Raw genomic sequence first — 18,378 nt, 5'->3', positions numbered from 1 at the left:
GCGGCGCCGTGAGCGGAAGCGGAAGGGGCGGGGCTCCGCGAGCGGACTCTCTATCCCTTGTGGGTCCCTGTTCAGCGCCCGGCCGTGTGGAGAGCCGGGAACCAATCCGGGCCTCCGAGGCGAAGATGGTGGACTACAGCGTTTGGGATCACATCGAGGTGTCGGACGATGAGGACGAGACGCACCCCAACATCGACACGGCCAGCCTCTTCCGCTGGCGGCACCAGGTGGGGCTGTGCGCGCGCATCCCCTTCCCCCCCACTCCCGGGACCCCCCGCTCTAGAGTTCTGACCTCTTACCCTGGCCGCCCTGATTCGGGCGGGTCGGGGGAAACTCAGCTATTGACGTCTGCAGACTCCTATTCCACAGTCTGGGCTTGCTTTCTCTCTTTTTTAAAAAAAATTGAAACAGGATCTCACTATAGCCTTGCCTGGCCTGGAACTCGCTCTGTAGACCAGGCTGGTCACTAACTCACGGAGATCCGCCTGCCTCTGCCTTCCCAGTGCTGGGATTAAAGGTGTGCACCATCATGTTGGCCTGGACTTTTAAATTCCATCCCAGGACTTCAGGATCACTGGGGACCCGAACTCCCCACCATCATGTCTGGGCTCTCCCGCTCTGCTATCTTTTATTTTATTCGTACACTTATCTGTTAGTTTACTTACAGTGGTGTGTCTTGTGTGCTTGTGGCACAGCGTGTATGTGTAGGTTAAAGGACAGGTAACACAAGTCAGGCCTCTCCTTTCACCACGTTAGAACGGGGCATGGAACTTAGGTCACCCCAATTTTCCACAAGCACCTATACACACCGAGTCTTCTTATCAATTCTTAATGCTTTCATCGGAGCCTAGACTCCTCCAAACTCTGGCCCTTGTGAGTAGGGGTCCCGTCACCTGTGTGGAACCTTTCTTTCTCCTCAGAATTCTTTCTCGGAGTCCAGACCTCGGGTTCTGTTAGCCTCTCCCTTATCCCTGCCATGCGCCCACTGCTGATCGCCCACCTCCCTTCTGCCTCTTCTCAACCCCTGGAGCCTGGGTCCACAATACTTTTGACTTGCTGTGGCATCTACTCCCCAGGATCTTAAGCACTAATTTCCATTAAGGCCCAGAGACACCCTGCCCCCAACTCCCAGACTGAATGAGATTGGTGTCTTAATTTCCCGATCTTAGCTTTCAGCCGGGGTTCTACAACCCAGGGCCCCTTTCCCTGGAGTGTAGACCAGAACCTCACTAGGGACTTCAGTCCCACCCAGGACTTAAGGGTTGAAGTCCCCTCCTCTGCACTTAGCCTCCAGCCCCACTCCTGCCCAGTAGCTTTCCTGACTCTAGCCTGCAGACTCTTTTTTCCCATTATTCCAGGAAACCCCACCCACTTAACTTCCGGCCAGAACCTCTGCTTCTTTATAGTAAGTAGACCCCCATCCTGCCCCTGGCTTCAGTATGAACTTTGGCCATCATTGAATATTCACCAAACTACGAGCCAGGCAGTGTGGTTCATGCCTTTAATCCCAGCACTAGGGAGGCAGAGGCAGGCCTGTGAGTTCCAGGTCAGTCTTGTTTACAGAGAGAATTCCAGGACAGCCAGGGCTACACAGAGAAACCCTGTCTTGAAAAAACAAACAAGAAAACCAGAGAAAAAGAAACTCAGCAAACCTGAGCTCAGAAACCCAAACCCATCCTGTCCTACCTGCTCTTTCCCCTGAAGCCTTATGGGCTTCTCTCCAGGGTTCAAACTATCCTACTTAACTGGGGGACCTCCTGGATCTTAGGCCAATTTCACCCTACTTGCTTGAGCATGATGCCACACATCTGTAAACACAGGTCTTGGGAGATGGAGGTAGGAGGATGAGGAATTCAGTCAGTCCTTCGTACATGGCAATTCTAGGCTAGCTTGAACTACACGAGACAGTCTCAAAAGTCAAATAGGCTGGTGCTCAGTTGTGTGTCATTGCCTTGTGCTGTGTCCCCAGCACTGCTTAAAAGCTAGCCCTGGTGGGACAGGCCTGTAGTCCCAGCACTGTGGAGATGGGAGCAGGAAGGTCGGACGTTCAAAGCCTTCAGCGACATAGAAAGCTTGAGGCTGGCATGGACCACATGGGATCCTGTCAACAACCAAGCAGATAAAATAAAATCCTACACATTTTTAAAAATCTGTCCAGCACAGATCTCCCCAGATTCAGACCTTAGAATTCAAAGTGTGTCTGAGCCACGCTCTTCCACTCCTCCTCTGCCAGCAATGCCCACAGCACAGTGGTGTACTAACTACCAAGATCTAACGGTGTTCTGGAGATGTGCTTTAGTGATAGAGCACTTGTGTAGCATGCAGGAGGTCCTGGGTTGCATTCCTCGCACAACAGTAAAGAGACAGTGGTCTAACCTGCTGTCCCAAATCAAAGCATCTATATCCATGTACCTGTGTGTTATACCCTGTGCTAAAATTACGTTTTAGTCATTTGTGTATGCACTCATGTATGTGTAAATGTACATGTGTAGTCCATGGTACCCATGGAGTCAGAAGATAACTTGGTGGAATCTGTTTTCTTCTCCCATGTGGGTTCTGGTGCTCAGACTCGGGTCTTCAGGCTTGGCGGCAGGCCCTTACCAGTGAGCCTTCTCATTGGCCCCTGAGCTTGTTAAGCTCTCGAGCTTAGGGCAGGCACTTTACAGTTAGGAAGTTTGCACCCCATCTTCCTGAGGGCAGCTCCTCTTCATTTATCTGGAAGCTCCTAGAAGGTCTTACCCATCTTCCCCAAATGAGTGTCTGTTCTCCATCCACGCACACACCTATTCCTTCCAGTTTCCTCAGATGACCACCCGCCAGGCCAGCTGCTGGGCTGGCTGCCAGCACAGTGTCCCCTGCCTCATAGCATTGCATTAGGAAGCTCTGAAGACCCTTGTGGTTGGTGAACTATTCTCAGGAACACCTCTCTGTTGTGTGAAGAGGTTTGTCTTCCTACTGCGTGGAGAACAGTTAGCCTCCCCCCACTAGTACAGAGCCTGCTTTCTGTCTTGCTGCTGTGACTGTAATACGGAGGAGGGAAGTGGAGCTCTCTGCCCCAGCACATGTGGGAGGATAGGCAGGCTCTGGTGGGCAATCTAACCTCGCCTCTTCTGCATCCGTCTGTGATGGGGCTGGGTTCATAAGCTCCGAGAGAGAGAGGCCTGATTGACGGGCCACATTCCTGGTCTGTGACCCTGATGTGCTGTGACTTCGGGGCTCTGTTTGGCTGCTCTGTGCCTCAGTCTTCTGAGAATGTGAGTAGGATCTGTGTGACCCATAGGGTTGGTATAAGTTTCCCAGTGTTTAACAACTGATTGCCTTGGGGTAATAGTTCTTGTCATCACTGTTTAGGTGTGCCTTGAGGGGTAGTAGTTACTGTCAGCACTTTTTAAGTGTGCCTGTAATTTCCAAACTGATTCAAAGCCAGATGCGATAGTGCATGGCTGTCATTCAAGGCTATCCTTGGCCATATAGCAAGTGGAGGCCAGCCTGAGCTACTTGAGCCCCTGTCAAAAAAATAAACAGCAAGGGTCCAGCAAGGTAGTTCAGCTTTTCATCAACAGGTCACCAAACCTGACGACCCAAGTTTAACCCTTGCTATTCACATGGAGAAAGAGAACTGACACAAGTTGTCCTCTGACCTCCACACTCCATACACACACCGTGGCAGAAATCCCAAAATCCCAACTTGGCCCAGTGGTGCAGACCTGTTTTTCCAGCTGCTGGGGAGGCTGAGGCAGGAGATCACAAATTCAGGGCCAGCCTCGACAACGTAGAGTGAGGTGAGGTCAGGCAGGCCTCCTGATGTAAGGAGACACCGTGTTAAACTATAAAATAAAAAGGCTGTGTGCAGCTCAGTAGCAGGCAACTTGCAGAGCAGGTGTGGGACACTAGTTCAGTCTCTGGTGGAACCACCACTAGTGAAAAAGATGTGGAGCTTTGAGAAGCAGCTAAGTGAGTTCCTAGGCTCTGTGGCCAGACCTGTGCTGTGTGGGGTTTCCTGCCTGGCTCCTTCCAGTGAGCTACAACATGGTGTCAGAGTTCTGAGGACCTCTGTCCCTCTGTAAGGACCCCACACCATCCTGTCACTTGTGCCTGCCGCCACCACTCTCTTGTAGAAGGTATGAGCCAGGCCAAGCCAGTGGCCGCTGTCACCAGCACCATGTGCCCTCCCCCTTAGAGTCAGAGGACACTAGAGTGGATGGTGGCCATCCTCCAGAATGCCAGCAGCCTGTCTACTTCCTGTCGCTGTCCTTAGAGCCCTTAGGAAAACATGACACAGGCTAGGGCTGCCACAGACGGGCCTTTTGTTGTCATGTGAGCACATGTGCGTGGGTTCACATGCAGAGGACAGAGAATGATGTCAGGTCCTGCTTCGTCTCTCTCTGCCTTATTCCCTTGAGACAACTCTCACTGAACCTGGAGCTAGGCTGGGGCCAACGAGCCCACCATCCTCCTGTCTGCTCCCTACAGTGCTGGGTTACGGGCAGCACAGCTCTCTGATGAATGCGGGATCTGAACTCGGCTCATCCTTGCACAGTGCTCTTCCTGGGAGCTGTCTCACTCTGGTTACCTATACGGTCTCCAAATTCCTATGGTCCTCAAGTGCTTTGGCTGTGTCTGTATGTGTAGTTTTGTTTTTGTGTGTGTTTTTTTCTAAACAGGGTTTCTCTGTGGGATGATCCTGGCTGTCCTGGAACTTACTATGTAGACCAGGCTGGCCTCAAACTCACAGAGATCTGCCTGCTTCTGCCTCCCAAGTGCTGGGATTAAAGATGTGTGTCAACACTGCTCAGCTCTGTCGTGTGTGTGTGTGTGTGTGTGTGTGTGTGTGTGTGTGTGTGTGTGTGTGTGTGTCTGTCTGTCTGTCTGTCTGTCTGTCTGTCTGTCTGTCTGTCTGTCTAAAAGTGAAAAGCCAGTTATGGTGGTACATACCTTATCACTCTAGCCCTAGGGACAATGAAGCAGGAGTTTTACCACAAGTTCAAGGACACTCTTTCTCAAGCCTGGTGACACACACCTTTAATCCCAGCACTCGGGAGGCAGAGGCAATCGGATCTCAGTGAGTTCAAGGCCAGCCTGGTCTACAGAGTGAGTTCTAGGACAAAGCAATACAGAGAAACCCTGTCTCAAAAAACCAAAAAAAAAAAAAAGAAGAAGAAGAAGAAACACTCAAATTTCTCAAAACAAATTAAGCCAGGTTATAGTGGCACACGCCTTTAATCCCAGCACTTTGGAGGCAAAGGCAGTCTGGTCTCTGAGTTCAAGGCCAAACTGGCTTGCAGAGCGAGTTCTAGGACAGCCAAGGCTATGCAGAGAAACCCTGTCTCTAAAAACAAAATACCAAAACAAAATTAACAAAATGGCTGGGGTTGTAGTACTTGACCTGAAGTTCAGCCTCTAGTACTGCACTGATACACATCTATGTATCCACATTTGTGTAACAACTTTGTAATGCATTTTGTTTTTTGTTTGGTTGGGCTTGGTGGCACACACCTTTAATCTCAGCATGAGACAAAGGCAGGTGCATCTTTTGAATTGAGGGGCCATCCTGGTCTGCAGAGTTAGTTCCAGGACAGTAAGGGCTACACAGAGAAACCCTGTCTCAAAAAACCTAAATAAATAAATGGCTTTCTCCAGGTCAGTTTCTTCGTAAGTGAAGAACCTTTGGGGCATTTAATCTGTTTATGTGTTTAATGTGAGTGTAGGGTGTGTGTGTGTGTGTGTGTGTGTGTGTGTGTGTGTGTGTGTGTGTGTGTGTGTAGGACTATACACTAGTGCTGTGTGGGGGTCAGAGGACAACTTGGGAATTGCTTCTCTGCACTGTGTGAGTCTCAGGGATGGAACTTAAGTCATCATGCTTGGCAGCAAGCACTTTTACTCTCTGAACAATCTCACTGGCCCTAAAGTTTATTGTGTTTACTTGAGCTCTACCTGCCTCCATCTGCTCATGGCTGGGATTAAAAGCATTTGCTACCATGCTTGGCCTTAAGTTTTATATCAGGACAGGTCTTGTGGAGTTGCCTAGGCTAGCCTGGTATATACTCAGTCTTCTGGCTCAGCCTCCCTGAGTGCGTGGGCACAGGTGTGCTCTACCATGGCCACTTGGGTTTCTCTGTGGTTTTGTTTATGCTGCTGGTGCAACCTAAGATGTCTTCAGATGGTAAGCAAGGGCTAGCAAGATGGCTCAGTGGGTGAAGGCACCAAGTCTGACAACCTGAGTTCAATCCCTGGCACCCACACAGTAGGGCTCTCACATCTCCTCTTTGTGTGTTGTTGTGATATGTGTGAGCATGCATACATACAAAAATAAATAAATTGATTAAACCTATGTTTTCAAAATGAAAGTGCTGAACAAGGCCATTGCTGCTGAGTTGTCCCCTCATGACCGGTGCTGCTCTTCCTTGTCCTGCCCTGGAGAGGTAGGAGACCAGGATGAGGGTCGTTCGCAGCTGCACAGAGAGACAGTTGCTAGTAAGACGAGAAACTAAAAACGTGGCATCAGGGCACCAACAAGTAGCACTTGGCTCTGTGAAGGACCCAAGGCTTGCCCCTGACCAAGGTGTGTCTAGTCCTCCGGGGGAGGCCAGGACTTAGACTTTGGTGTACACATCTCTTGGGGTCGTGTCCATTGCTGAGATTGAAACCCCAGGGCTGTGGCTGGGCAGGAGTCAAGGGACAAAGTTGCTCTTTTGTTTGTTTCTTTCCTTTGTTTTTTTGTTTTGTTTTTTGAGACAGGCTTTCTCTGTGTATCTCTGGCTGCCCTGGAACTCTTGTAGACCAGGCTGGCCTCCAACTCAAAGATCCACCTGCCTCTGCCTCCTGGGTGCTGAGACTAAAGGCGAGCACCACCACGCCTGGCCGCTAAAGTTGTTTGTAAGTGACCCACTGCTGGCTGTCCCTGCCCACAGGCCCGGGTGGAGCGCATGGAGCAGTTTCAGAAGGAGAAGGAGGAGCTGGACCGGGGCTGCCGGGAGTGTAAGCGCAAGGTGGCTGAGTGCCAGCGCAAGCTGAGGGAGCTGGAGGTGGCCGAGGGCACGGGCCAGGGGGAGCTGGAGCGGCTGCGAGCCGAGGCGCAGCAGCTGCGCAAGGAGGAGCGGAGCTGGGAGCAGAAGCTGGAGGACATGCGCAAGAAGGAGAAGAGCATGCCCTGGAATGTGGACACCCTCAGCAAGGATGGCTTCAGCAAGGTGGGGCACGGCGAGGGCACTGCAGAGCAGGCTCGCGCTGGGCTGGGCTGGGTGGTGGAGGCTACACCTGTCTGAACTGTGAAGGCCCCAGGTCCATGCCTGTCTCCTGTCCCTGTACATTAGAAGAGTGATTCTGGCAGGGAGAGGCAGGCACAGCTATGGGGGACAGGTCTATCGTGGGACTGGCTGGTAGAGACCAATGAAGCCCACCCATACCCTCTGATCTGCCCCAAGGCCCGCGGCCAAGCCTCTGCCACCTTGATGCACTTATCAACGCCACCGCCTCCGATGTGGACAGGATGGGCGCGGCGGCCACGGCCCCCGCACCCCGGGCGCAGCCCTGCCTTGCCCCAGCCCACTTGTCCTCTCGCCCCGTCACAGAGCATGGTCAACACCAAGCCTGAGAAGGCAGAGGAGGACTCCGAGGAGGCCAGGGAGCAGAAGCACAAGACCTTCGTGGAAAAGTACGAGAAACAGATCAAGCATTTTGGTAAGTTCCTGCAGGGCCTCAGGGTGGGAGTTGAGGCCAGGGAAGGGCTTCCGATGGCCTCTGCAACATCCTCTCCTGCAGGCATGCTCCACCGCTGGGATGACAGCCAGAAGTACCTGTCAGACAATGTCCACCTGGTGTGTGAGGAGACCGCCAACTACCTGGTTATCTGGTGCATTGACCTGGAAGTGGAGGAGGTGAGTGAGGCCCGGCCCAGCTTCTGGAGACCCGGGACACGGCCCCTGGTGACACCCCGCCTCCTTGTCCTGGCAGAAATGTGCGCTGATGGAGCAGGTGGCGCACCAGACCATGGTGATGCAGTTCATTCTGGAGCTGGCCAAGAGTCTGAAGGTCGACCCCCGCGCCTGCTTCCGGCAGTTTTTCACCAAGATCAAGGTATGGACTCCTGAGGAAGCTCACGGTGTACACACTGTCTAGGGACCTGTGGTTACATCTTTTATTGGGAGGGCTCAGAGTGGTGCAGAGATCACAGTGGCCAAATATTTGTTTCTTTGTAATCTTTAAAATTGTATGTATTCATGGTGATGTGTGTGTGTGATGTATATGTCTGTGTGGTGGTTTGTATATATGCATGTATGTGTGATGTGTATGTCTCTGGTTTGCATGTATGATGTGTATGATGTATGTGGTGTATATGTCTCTGGTTTATATGTATGATGTGCATGGTGTATGTGTGTGTGGTTTGTATGTATGATGTGTATGGTGAATGTGTGTGGTGTATATGTGTGTGTGGTTTGCATGTATGATGTGTGTGGTGAATGTGTGTGTGGTGTATGTTTGTGTGGTTTGTATGTATGCTGTGTGTGGTGAATGTGTGTGGTGTATATGTGTGTGTGGTTTGCATGTATGCTGTGTGTGGTGAATGTGTGTGGTGAATGTGTGTGTGGTGTATATGTTTGTGTGGTTTGTATGTATGCTGTGTGTGGTGAATGTGTGTGGTGAATGTGTGTGTGGTGTATGTTTGTGTGGTTTATATGTATGATGTGTGTGGTGAATGTGTGTGTGGTTTGTATGTATGTGTGTGTGGTGTATATGTCTCTGTGGTTTGTATGTATGATGTGTGTGGTGAATGTGTGTGTGGTGAATGTGTGTGTGGTTTGCATGTATGATGTGTGTGGTGAATGTGTGTGTGGTTTGCATGTATGATGTGTGTGGTGAATGTGTGTGTGGTGTATGTGTGTGTGGTTTGCATGTATGATGTGTGTGGTGAATGTGTGTGTGGTTTGTATGTATGTGTGTGTGGTGAATATGTCTCTGTGGTTTGTATGTATGATGTGTGTGGTGAATGTGTGTGTGGTTTGTATGTATGTGTGTGTGGTGAATATGTCTCTGTGGTTTGTATGTATGATGTGTGTGGTGAATGTGTGTGTGGTGTATATGTTTGTGTGGTTTGCATGTATGATGTGTGTGGTTTGTATGAATGTGTGTGGTGTATATGTCTCTGTGGTTTGCATGTATGATGTGTGTGGTGAATGTGTGTGTGGTGTATATGTTTGTGTGGTTTATATGTATGATGTGTGTGGTGAATGTGTGTGTGGTTTGTATGTATGTGTGTGTGGTGTATATGTGTGTGTGGTTTGCATGTATGATGTGTGTGGTGAATGTGTGTGTGGTGTATATGTGTGTGTGGTTTGCATGTATGATGTGTGTGGTGAATGTGTGTGTGGTGTATATGTGTGTGTGGTTTGCATGTATGATGTGTGTGGTGAATGTGTGTGTGGTGTATATGTCTCTGTGGTTTGTATGTATGATGTGTGTGGTGAATGTGTGTGTGGTGAATGTGTGTGTGGTGAATGTGTGTGGTGAATGTGTGTGTGGTGTATATGTTTGTGTGGTTTATATGTATGATGTGTGTGGTGAATGTGTGTGTGGTTTGTATGTATGTGTGTGTGGTGTATATGTTTGTGTGGTTTGTATGTATGATGTGTGTGAATTCACAACTTTGGAGTTGATCCTCTCCTCCACCTGTGTTTGGGCTGCAGTGGTCAAACAAGCTGTTGGCCTTGCGTGGCAAACACTTCACTCACTGAACCACCTTGCTGACCCAATTAAACATTTATTTTTTATTTACTTGCATATCTATTTATTGTTGATGTGTGTGTGTGTGCCTGAGTCTATGTGCATCATGTGTGTGTGTGTGCCTGTGTGAATTTATGTGTGCCATGTGCATGCAAGTGTCTCCAGAGGCTAGGAGAGGGCATTAGGTCCCTGGAGCTGGAGCTCCTGGTATATGGTCCTCTGAAAGACTGGGGATCCTGAGAATGGGGCGGGCTAGAACAATCCAGAACTGAGGTGCCTGTGAGACCTTGCTGGAAGACACCTAAGGTGTGGTACAGGCCTGTGCTGTTTAGCTGGGCCTGGCATTGCCGTCCATAGATGGCCCACAAGATAGTAGAAAGGGGCACTGATTACAGGAGCAAGGCCAAGCCTTGAGGTGCTCGTGGGAAGTTCAGGAAGAGCCTTGGGGAGCCCCAGAAGTCTTGCAAAAGCTGCAGATGGGCCTCGCCGCCTAAACACCTGGGTGTCACCTCTTCTGCAGACTGCCGACCACCAGTACATGGAGGGCTTCAAGTATGAGCTGGAGGCCTTTAAGGAGCGTGTCCGGGGCCGTGCCAAGCTGCGCATAGAGAAGGCCATGAAGGAGTACGAGGAGGAGGAGCGCAAGAAGAGGCTGGGCCCTGGTGGCCTGGACCCCGTGGAGGTCTATGAGTCCCTGCCTGAGGTGTGACTCCCAGGGCCCAGGAGGGAGGAGGGTGATCTGTGAGTGTTGCTGTCCTCCCCACACCGGCTAGCCCAGGTCCTCACCTGCCCCTCTGCACCGCAGGAGCTGCAGAAATGCTTTGACGTGAAGGACGTGCAGATGTTGCAAGACGCCATCAGCAAGATGGACCCCACTGTGAGTGCCCCTGTGTGGCCTGAGGGCTGCCTGTGTGTCCAGACCTGGTCTCCAAGGTTCTGCAGCAGATGAGAAGGAGTGGCCTCTGGGTGGGCCTGGGAGTGCAAGCCTGTCATCTTGAGAGGCTAAGAGCAGGGTTGTAAGTTCAAGGCCAGGCTTACACAGGATGAGTTCAAGATGAGCCAGAGCAGCTCAGTGAAACCCTGTCTCAAAATAGCAATAAGAGATTGGGGTGTGGCTCAGTGGTCCAGGAGGAGATCAGGAATGAGGTCAAGGTCATTGTCTGCTAACTTACTGAGGCTGGAATACATTAGGGCCAGTCTTTAAGACTAAAGGAGAGACTACAGAGATGGCTCAGTGGTTAAGAATATTGGTGGCTCTTATAGAAGACCCAGATTCAATTCCCAGCACCCACATGGTAGCTCACAGCAATCTGTAACTCCATTCCTAGGGCACCCCATGCCATCTTCTGGTCTTCTTTGGACACCAGACACACAGCTGGTATATAGACAGACATATGTAGGCAAAACACCCATACATGTAAGAAAAAAATGTTAGAAAGAAAAGCATAGTTCGTTAGAAAACAGGTAGTCGCTGGGTGGTGGTGCACACCTTTACTCCCAGCACTTGGGAGGCAGGGGCAGGTGGATCTCTTCAAGTTCAAGGCCAGCTTGTCTATAGAGTGAGTTCCTGGTCAGCCAGGGCTACACAGAGAAATCCTGCCTCAAAAAAAAAAAAAAAAAGAAAGAAAGAAAAAAAAAAGGAAAAGAAATAGGTTTCTGGCATACCCTCACAGCTTCAACAGGAGGCTTGTGAGCTGAGGCCAATGTGGGCTCCATTCTGAGGTCCCTGCCTCAAAAAATTGGTGAAGGCCATACGATGCCCCAGCAGGAGGTGCTGCACCCAGTCCTGACAGCCTGCATCCCTGTGTGGTAGGAGAGAACTGACCCCCACATGCACACACAGACAAATAAACATAAAAATAATTTTTTGACAAGTTTGTGGCTGTGGCTCAGTGGCAGACACTTCCCGAGCTTGTGTGCAGCCTGGGCTCTGTGCCCAGCACCGCAGGAGTCTGCTGGGCTTTCCCTCTAGACTTGATGCCATCTTGTCTGTTTTCAGTTTCTGGATGCCTCTCTGTTTGCAACCACTCTTCATGGCAAATGAGTTGTAGCATTGTCAGCTTAGGGTTTAGTGGTGCTGCCAGTAAGATTTCAGCCTACCCTAGTTTGTCACACTTAGTGTGAAAAAGAAAGGCCTTTGTTTGCTTGCTTGCTTGCTTGCCTGCTCACTTGTTTGTTTGTTTGTTTTTAGGTGGGGGGTCTCACTATGTAGACCAGGCTATCGTTGAACTCAACAGATCCTTCTGCCTCTACTTTCTAAGTGGTGGGATCACAGTGTGTACTACTGTGTCTGGAACCCAGAGCCTCATGAGCACCAGGCAGCTGCTCTACCAGCTGAGCTAGCTAGCCTTTTCCATTGTTCTGGATCATTCTGGGTAGAGCAGGTGTGCCGAGCAGCTTTGAAGAAAGTGGGACCACCATGTGCTGACGCAGCCTTCTCTGTGCTCTCCCTCCACAGGATGCCAAGTATCACATGCAGCGTTGCATCGATTCTGGGCTCTGGGTCCCCAACTCCAAGTCTGGTGAGGCCAAGGAGGGGGAGGAGGCGGGCCCCGGGGACCCATTGCTGGAAGCCGTCCCCAAAGCGGGCAACGAGAAAGACGTCAGTGCGTGACCTGCCCCAGCCACTGCCACCGGCCTGCAGGCTTCTGTGGGCCCTTCTCCAGAAAAGGAAACCTAGACACCATGTTCCTAGCTCCTGACTTCCTTCACTTCTGCTGCCCCTGCACCCGGCCCATGGCTTGCCCCATGTCCCCTTTCTTCCAGCCTGTCCCCACCACTCATCAGACTTTCTGCTTTGGGTTTAGGGGTTCTACTGTCTGCATCCCTGCCCCCCAATCAGCATTATGCCAAAGTCCTGGGGGTCTGGGGAGGGCAGCAGTTGCCAGGTTGGTCCACTGGGTTGGGGATAAACATGTTCCCAAATGGGCAGGGTCTGTCCCTGTGGGCCTGTGATCATTGTTTTTCTTCTGTCTAGCTTTCTGTCCTGCAACTGGCAACAGTGTTTAATAAACAGTTCCAGGTGCTGGATGCCGTGGCTTGGTGCTGTTTGAGGCAGAGGGTGGACCTAGATGGGGGAGAGCCAGAGTCCTGACAGCCCCGCCTTGCCCTGTCCCTCACTGTTGAGAAGTCCTAGGCCTTCAGTACCTCACCAACTGCTAGTCTTTCTCAGCCTGTCGTTCCTCTTTTCCCCCTCTCTCCCATCTTTGCCTCGCAAGCACCCCATGGAGGCAAAAGGACCCAAGTTTAAGGGCAGCCTGGGCTACGTGAGACGCACACCTTTCACACTGGCCTTCGCCTCTGCTAGGGAAACATCTTAATCTAAATTTGAATTTGTGTGCGCGCGTGCGTGCGTGCGTGTGTGTGTGTGCGCGCGCGTGTCTTTTTGAAACAGGGTTTCTATGTATCCTTGGCTATCCTTAAACATACTTTGTAGACCAGGCTGGCCTCAAACTCAGAGATTTGCCTGCCTCTGCCTCCCAAGTAGTAGGGTCAAAAGCACAAGCCACCGGGCTTAAATTTTCATTTTTTAGTTTATGCGTGCGAGTGATTGTGCAGGTTAGTGTCTCCTGGGACTCCACTTTGCAAGTGGTTGGAAGCCGACCGCATAGCTTCCTGCAGTGGAGCCAGTGTCTCTGCAGCCCGGAACCTTCTCCCCATCCACAGAAGGAGCCCCTTTGAGGATTTGGGAAGGATCGCTACAGTTGGAAAGAGCATAATGGGACTCAGGCTGGAGTTCTGTGGCAGAGCTTGGTTTCACGTGTGGTTTCCATTCTGGCACTGTAAAAAGATAAAAAAACAAGCACTGCACACCTGTCGTGTGACAGAAGAATGAAACAAGGAGTATGAGTTCAAGGCCAGTGAACATGAATTAAGTAATGAGACGATGCTGGTGGGTGGAGTGCCAGCCGAGCCTTCGGGAAGCTCTGGCTTCCGGCCTCAGCCTGCATAAACTGAGCGTGGTGGCCACACCTTCAGTCCCAGGACCAAGGCAGAGGACCAGGCATTCAAGGCTGCTGGGCTGGGTCCATGGCTTTTGGGAAAATGTGCTGCAGAGGCCTGAGGACCTGAGTTCAAATACTAACACCCAAGGCAATGTCTGTACACGGCCATGTGTTCTTATGTAGGTAGCCTCCGTGCTGTTGGGGATTGAGGCAGGCCTTGCTGGCTACTAGTCTGTCTCACTTGAGATTTAGTGAGACACCCTGTCTAAGGGAATAAAATGGAGCATGATAGAGCAGGACATTCAGCGTCCTTTGGACTCTGAAAACACGTAGGTGCAGGAGAGAAAGTAAATCAGTAAATTATTAGAAGCTGGTAAGACAGCTTGGCTGCTAAAGGCACTTGCCACCGAGCCTAGCACAATTGCACTTCCCAGAATTCGCATGATGTCAGGAAAGAACCAACTCTGTAAGTTGTCCTCTGAGCTCCACACAGGTGCACATACTATAGGAGAGAGATGTGGCCTAAGAATAAAGTTGAGCAAGTGAATAAGCATGAAATGGTAGTGAGCTGCTATCAGCCAAAGGCATGAGTTCAGGTGTCTAGCCCCTTCGTCAGGGCGCGTTGTCCTCTGGGAGCTGCTTGACACTCCGCCCAGCTTAGTGCCAGGCAGTACACATTAAACCCAGCACTGGGTGGTCAGCAGCGGCTAATGTCTGGGTTTGAGACGAGCCTGGTCTACATGATAAGTTCAAGGCCAGCCAGGGTATCTCAAAAAATAAATAAAAATCCAAGCCGGGCGGTGGTGGCGCACGCCTTTAATCCCAGCACTCGGGAGACAGAGGCAGGCGGATCGCTGTGAGTTTGAGGCCGGGCTGGACCGACAGCCTCGAAAACAATACAGAGAAACCCTGTCTCGTAAAAACCAAAAAATAAAATAAAATAAAAATCCTAAACATTTCCATCTGGCTCCAGCTCAGTGCCACCCCCTTCCAGAAATGTTCTTGGGACCTTTCTGAACCTGTCAGCATGTAGCCACACAGATAGCCTCACCAACTGGTCATTGTGTCCTGTGGACTATAGGCAACTAGCATTTATCACAGCAGGAAAGATTGGCCAGAATGCTGTTGTCCGAGTGAATATCCACCAGGGGGTAGCAGTGAGCCACAATGTACTGCCACCCCAGTGTTTTGTCTGTTTTTTCAAGACAGGGTTTCTCTGTGGCTTTGGAGACTGTCCGGAACTCACAGAGATCCACCTGCCTCTGCCTCCCGAGTGCTGTGATCAAAGGTGTGTGCCACCACTGCCCGGCTAGCCCCAGTATTTTCAAACTCCAGTTGCAGGGGATCCAAACACATGTAGAGACATACATGCACACAACACACCCATATATATGTGTATGTGTGTGTTTCTAATTGCATAGAGAAACCATGGGGTGCTAGGAATTAAATCAGGGTAAGAGCAATCAGTGCTCTGAAACACTGAGCACTTGCTCAAGCTCTTGTGGCTTTTTTTGAGACTAACTCACAGTAGCACAAGCTAGTCTCAAACTTGTGACAATCATCCTGTCTCATTCTCCCAAATGCTGTGATGAATATAGGTTGTGAGTTACTTTTGACTAGCTTTGGTGGTTTTCTTATTGTGTCACCATCTTAGGAGTTTGAGCTATCCCATAATAACCAGATAAGGGGGTCATACCTATAATCCCAGCACATAGGAGGCTAAGGCAAGAATATGGAAAGAGTTCAAATCCAGCCTTTTTTGTTTATTTTTCATAACAAGAGCTCCACAAATAGGCCTAAGTTTTATTGATTTATTGTGTGTGCCTGTGAGCAGGCATGCATAGCAAACGTGTGGGGTTGTGTGAGCAGGCATGCATAGCAAACGTGTGGGGTTGTGTGAGCAGGCATGCATAGCACACGTGTGGGGGGGTGTGAGCAGGCATGCATAGCACACGTGTGGGGGGTGTGAGCAGGCATGCATAGCACACGTGTGGGGGGGTGTGAGCAGGCATGCATAGCACACGTGTGGGGGGGTGTGAGCAGGCATGCATAGCACACGTGTGGGGTGTGTGAGCAGGCATGCATAGCACACTGTGGGGGGTGTGAGCAGGCATGCATAGCACACGTGTGGGGGGTGTGAGCAGACATGCATAGCACACGTGGGGGGTGTGAGCAGGCATGCATAGCACACGTGTGGGGGGGTGTGAGCAGGCATGCATAGCACACGTGTGGGGTTGTGTGAGCAGGCATGCATAGCACACGTGTGGGGTGTGTGAGCAGGCATGCATAGCACACGTGTGGGGGGTGTGAGCAGGCATGCATAGCACACGTGTGGGGGTGTGTGAGCAGGCATGCATAGCACACGTGTGGGGGTGTTGCTCTGCTTCCACCATGTGGGAACTGGAGCTAGGACTGGGGATGTCTGGGTTGGTGGCAAGCACTGTTGCCATCTGAGAAGCACTCACCCACCAGTTACTTGGGCTGCTCAGTGAGCCTCCGCTGGCCCCGCCTCCCTAGCACTGAGGTTGTACCCATGTTGTTACAGTTGGCTCTTTGTATGGTGCTGCGATTGTATGGTGCTGGTCTCCTCAATTGCAGGGCAAAGCATTCCCTTTGCTGACAAAGCCATCTCCCCCCATGCCAGGGTTTTCATTTTTACTAACTTAGTGGAGGCTCCACACATATCTCTGGGTTTACAGAGGCTTAAGGTCCAGGTACTTCGTGGGGATCGCACAGCTGCAGAGTGGCATCTTGAACTTGAGCTGTCCGTTGCAGGCCCTGCTGCCAATAGCTTGTCGTCTGTTGTGTTTGCTGGGCAGTTTCTGGAGAGTGGTTTCACACAGGTGTCCAACATGGAACCTTCTTTGAAAGTCTCCCAGCTCCCAAGGAGAGAGGCCCGAGTGTTCCCTGACCTCTCCCATTCAGAAGACAAAGGGTTTTGTTTCAAAGTTCTTAAAACTTGGCTTTTTCCAAGTTTTGGAAACTTTAGGCAAGCCCCTTCCTGAAAGCCTGCCCCACTCAGGGGAACCCCCATTTCTGAAAACTGTCTAACTGACCTGGGTTTGTCCCTAATGGTGTGGAAAGTCCCTGTTGGGGAAACCCTTGGGCATCCCTGGCTATGGCCACGTTTATGGTGCAGAAATTCTGCAAGACCCTGGACCTGAGGAGCAAACAGGTCATTCCAGTAGCCCAGGGCACTTCTTTCTCCACCCTTCAGTGGGTGTTGGTCCTTTAAATGGACCTCAGGCTTGGGCTGGCACTCATTTCCGGGAAGCTGCCACAGCAGGAGGGCTAAGTCTGAGTTTGTCCTGCCTACAAAGTGAACTCTGCAGACCCTGCCCCCCCAAAAACAAAACAAAACAAACAGGAGCAGGAGGGAAGGAGATGGGAGGAAGGGAAGGAAGGAAGGAAACAAGCCAACCAGCCCAGGGGTAGTTCAGTCTACAACGTGAACTGTGAAGGAAGCTCGGAGCGCACAGCCGGTGGTATGCTTCCTGTTCCGTTCCCGTGTTGGGGAAGTAGACAGAGTGGCCGTTAGACCATGTTGGCCAGCTTCTCTACCTGAACTGGGACGATCCAGGCCAATGAGACCTTGTCTCAGGAAAACAAGATGGATGGCAATTTAGGAATGGCATGCATGAACGACACAGGAAAATGCACAGGCACATACAAATAAACGAAGAAACGACAAACCTCAGGACTACTGGAGAATGCCACACACTGGCCCGTGACTCAGCATCCCCTGGGAAGGCATGAACTATTGTTTATTGTTACTGTGCTTATGACGGCCATTCTTATGAGTCATAAGTGTTGGATACCAGATCCCAGGCTCGCAAGTTAAGCTTCAGAACTCCAGGGAGGGCTACCCCCATCTGAACCGGCTCTTCAGTTTGGCCCACTGCTTCCTGCTACTGAGCACTTGATGGCCTGGCAATGACAGAAAACGTTGTCTTAGTCACTTTTTTATTGCTGTGAAGAGACACCATGACCTATGCAATTTATAAAGGAAGACGTGTATTAGGGGTCAGAGTTCTGAGGGCTAGAGTCCGTGACTGTAGACAGGATGCTGTTGGTGTACAGCTGAGGACTTACATCCTGATATACAAGTAGGAGGCAGTGAAGAGTTAACTGGGAATGGTGTGGCCTTAGGAAATCTTAAAGCCCACCCTGTGATACACCTCTTCCAACAAGGCCTCATCTCCTAATCCTTCCCAAATAGACTCAGCAACTAGGGACCAAGATTCCAATGAATCTATGGGGGGCATTCTCATTCATACCATCACAGGGGCAGGCAGGGAGAAGACAGCCAGGCCTTCTGAAGCAAGAAAGGACAGCAGCGGGGCCTCCAGCTTAAACTACTCTGTCTGCCCACTTGGTCCTTGCCCTCCCTGGTGGTCTGATAGTCCAGAGTAGGAAAAAGGTATTAGATAGTAGTGGCCAGAGCTCCGAGGTGAAGCACTTACCTCGTGCATACAAGACTCCAGTTCCATCCCTGGCACTTACGACCTGGTGTCCACACTCATGCACTTGTTACCTCCCATCCTCACACTCTCGCGCATGCACACACACACACACACACACACACACACCATTCCAGCAGGAGTGGAGGCAGGAAGGTCGGGAGTTCAAAGTCATCCTCAACTACATAGGGACTTTCAGGCCAAACTGAGCTATATAAGACACTCTCTTGGCCTGGACTACCAAGCGAGTTCCA

The 18,378-nt window shown here is 50.9% G+C and overlaps 1 protein-coding gene across 1 annotated transcript; it reads left to right on the top strand.

Annotated features, from left to right (window-relative positions):
- Positions 1–12: 12 nt before the first annotated feature.
- On the top strand, positions 13–12,750 carry Cdc37 (cell division cycle 37, HSP90 cochaperone). The gene is made up of 8 exons (XM_005078557.4): positions 13–227; positions 6,912–7,190; positions 7,572–7,680; positions 7,762–7,877; positions 7,954–8,076; positions 10,241–10,423; positions 10,526–10,597; positions 12,179–12,750. The coding sequence occupies exons 1-8, from the start codon at positions 126–128 to the stop codon at positions 12,332–12,334; spliced, it is 1,140 nt and encodes a 379-aa protein (XP_005078614.1). The 5' UTR covers positions 13–125; the 3' UTR covers positions 12,335–12,750.
- The last annotated feature ends 5,628 nt before the right edge of the window (positions 12,751–18,378 follow it).

The sequence above is a fragment of the Mesocricetus auratus genome, unplaced genomic scaffold (assembly GCF_017639785.1).
Source record: "Mesocricetus auratus isolate SY011 unplaced genomic scaffold, BCM_Maur_2.0 Super-Scaffold_100022, whole genome shotgun sequence".
NCBI classification, from domain to species: Eukaryota; Metazoa; Chordata; class Mammalia; order Rodentia; family Cricetidae; genus Mesocricetus; species Mesocricetus auratus.
This window is presented reverse-complemented; position numbering and strand designations above follow the sequence as displayed.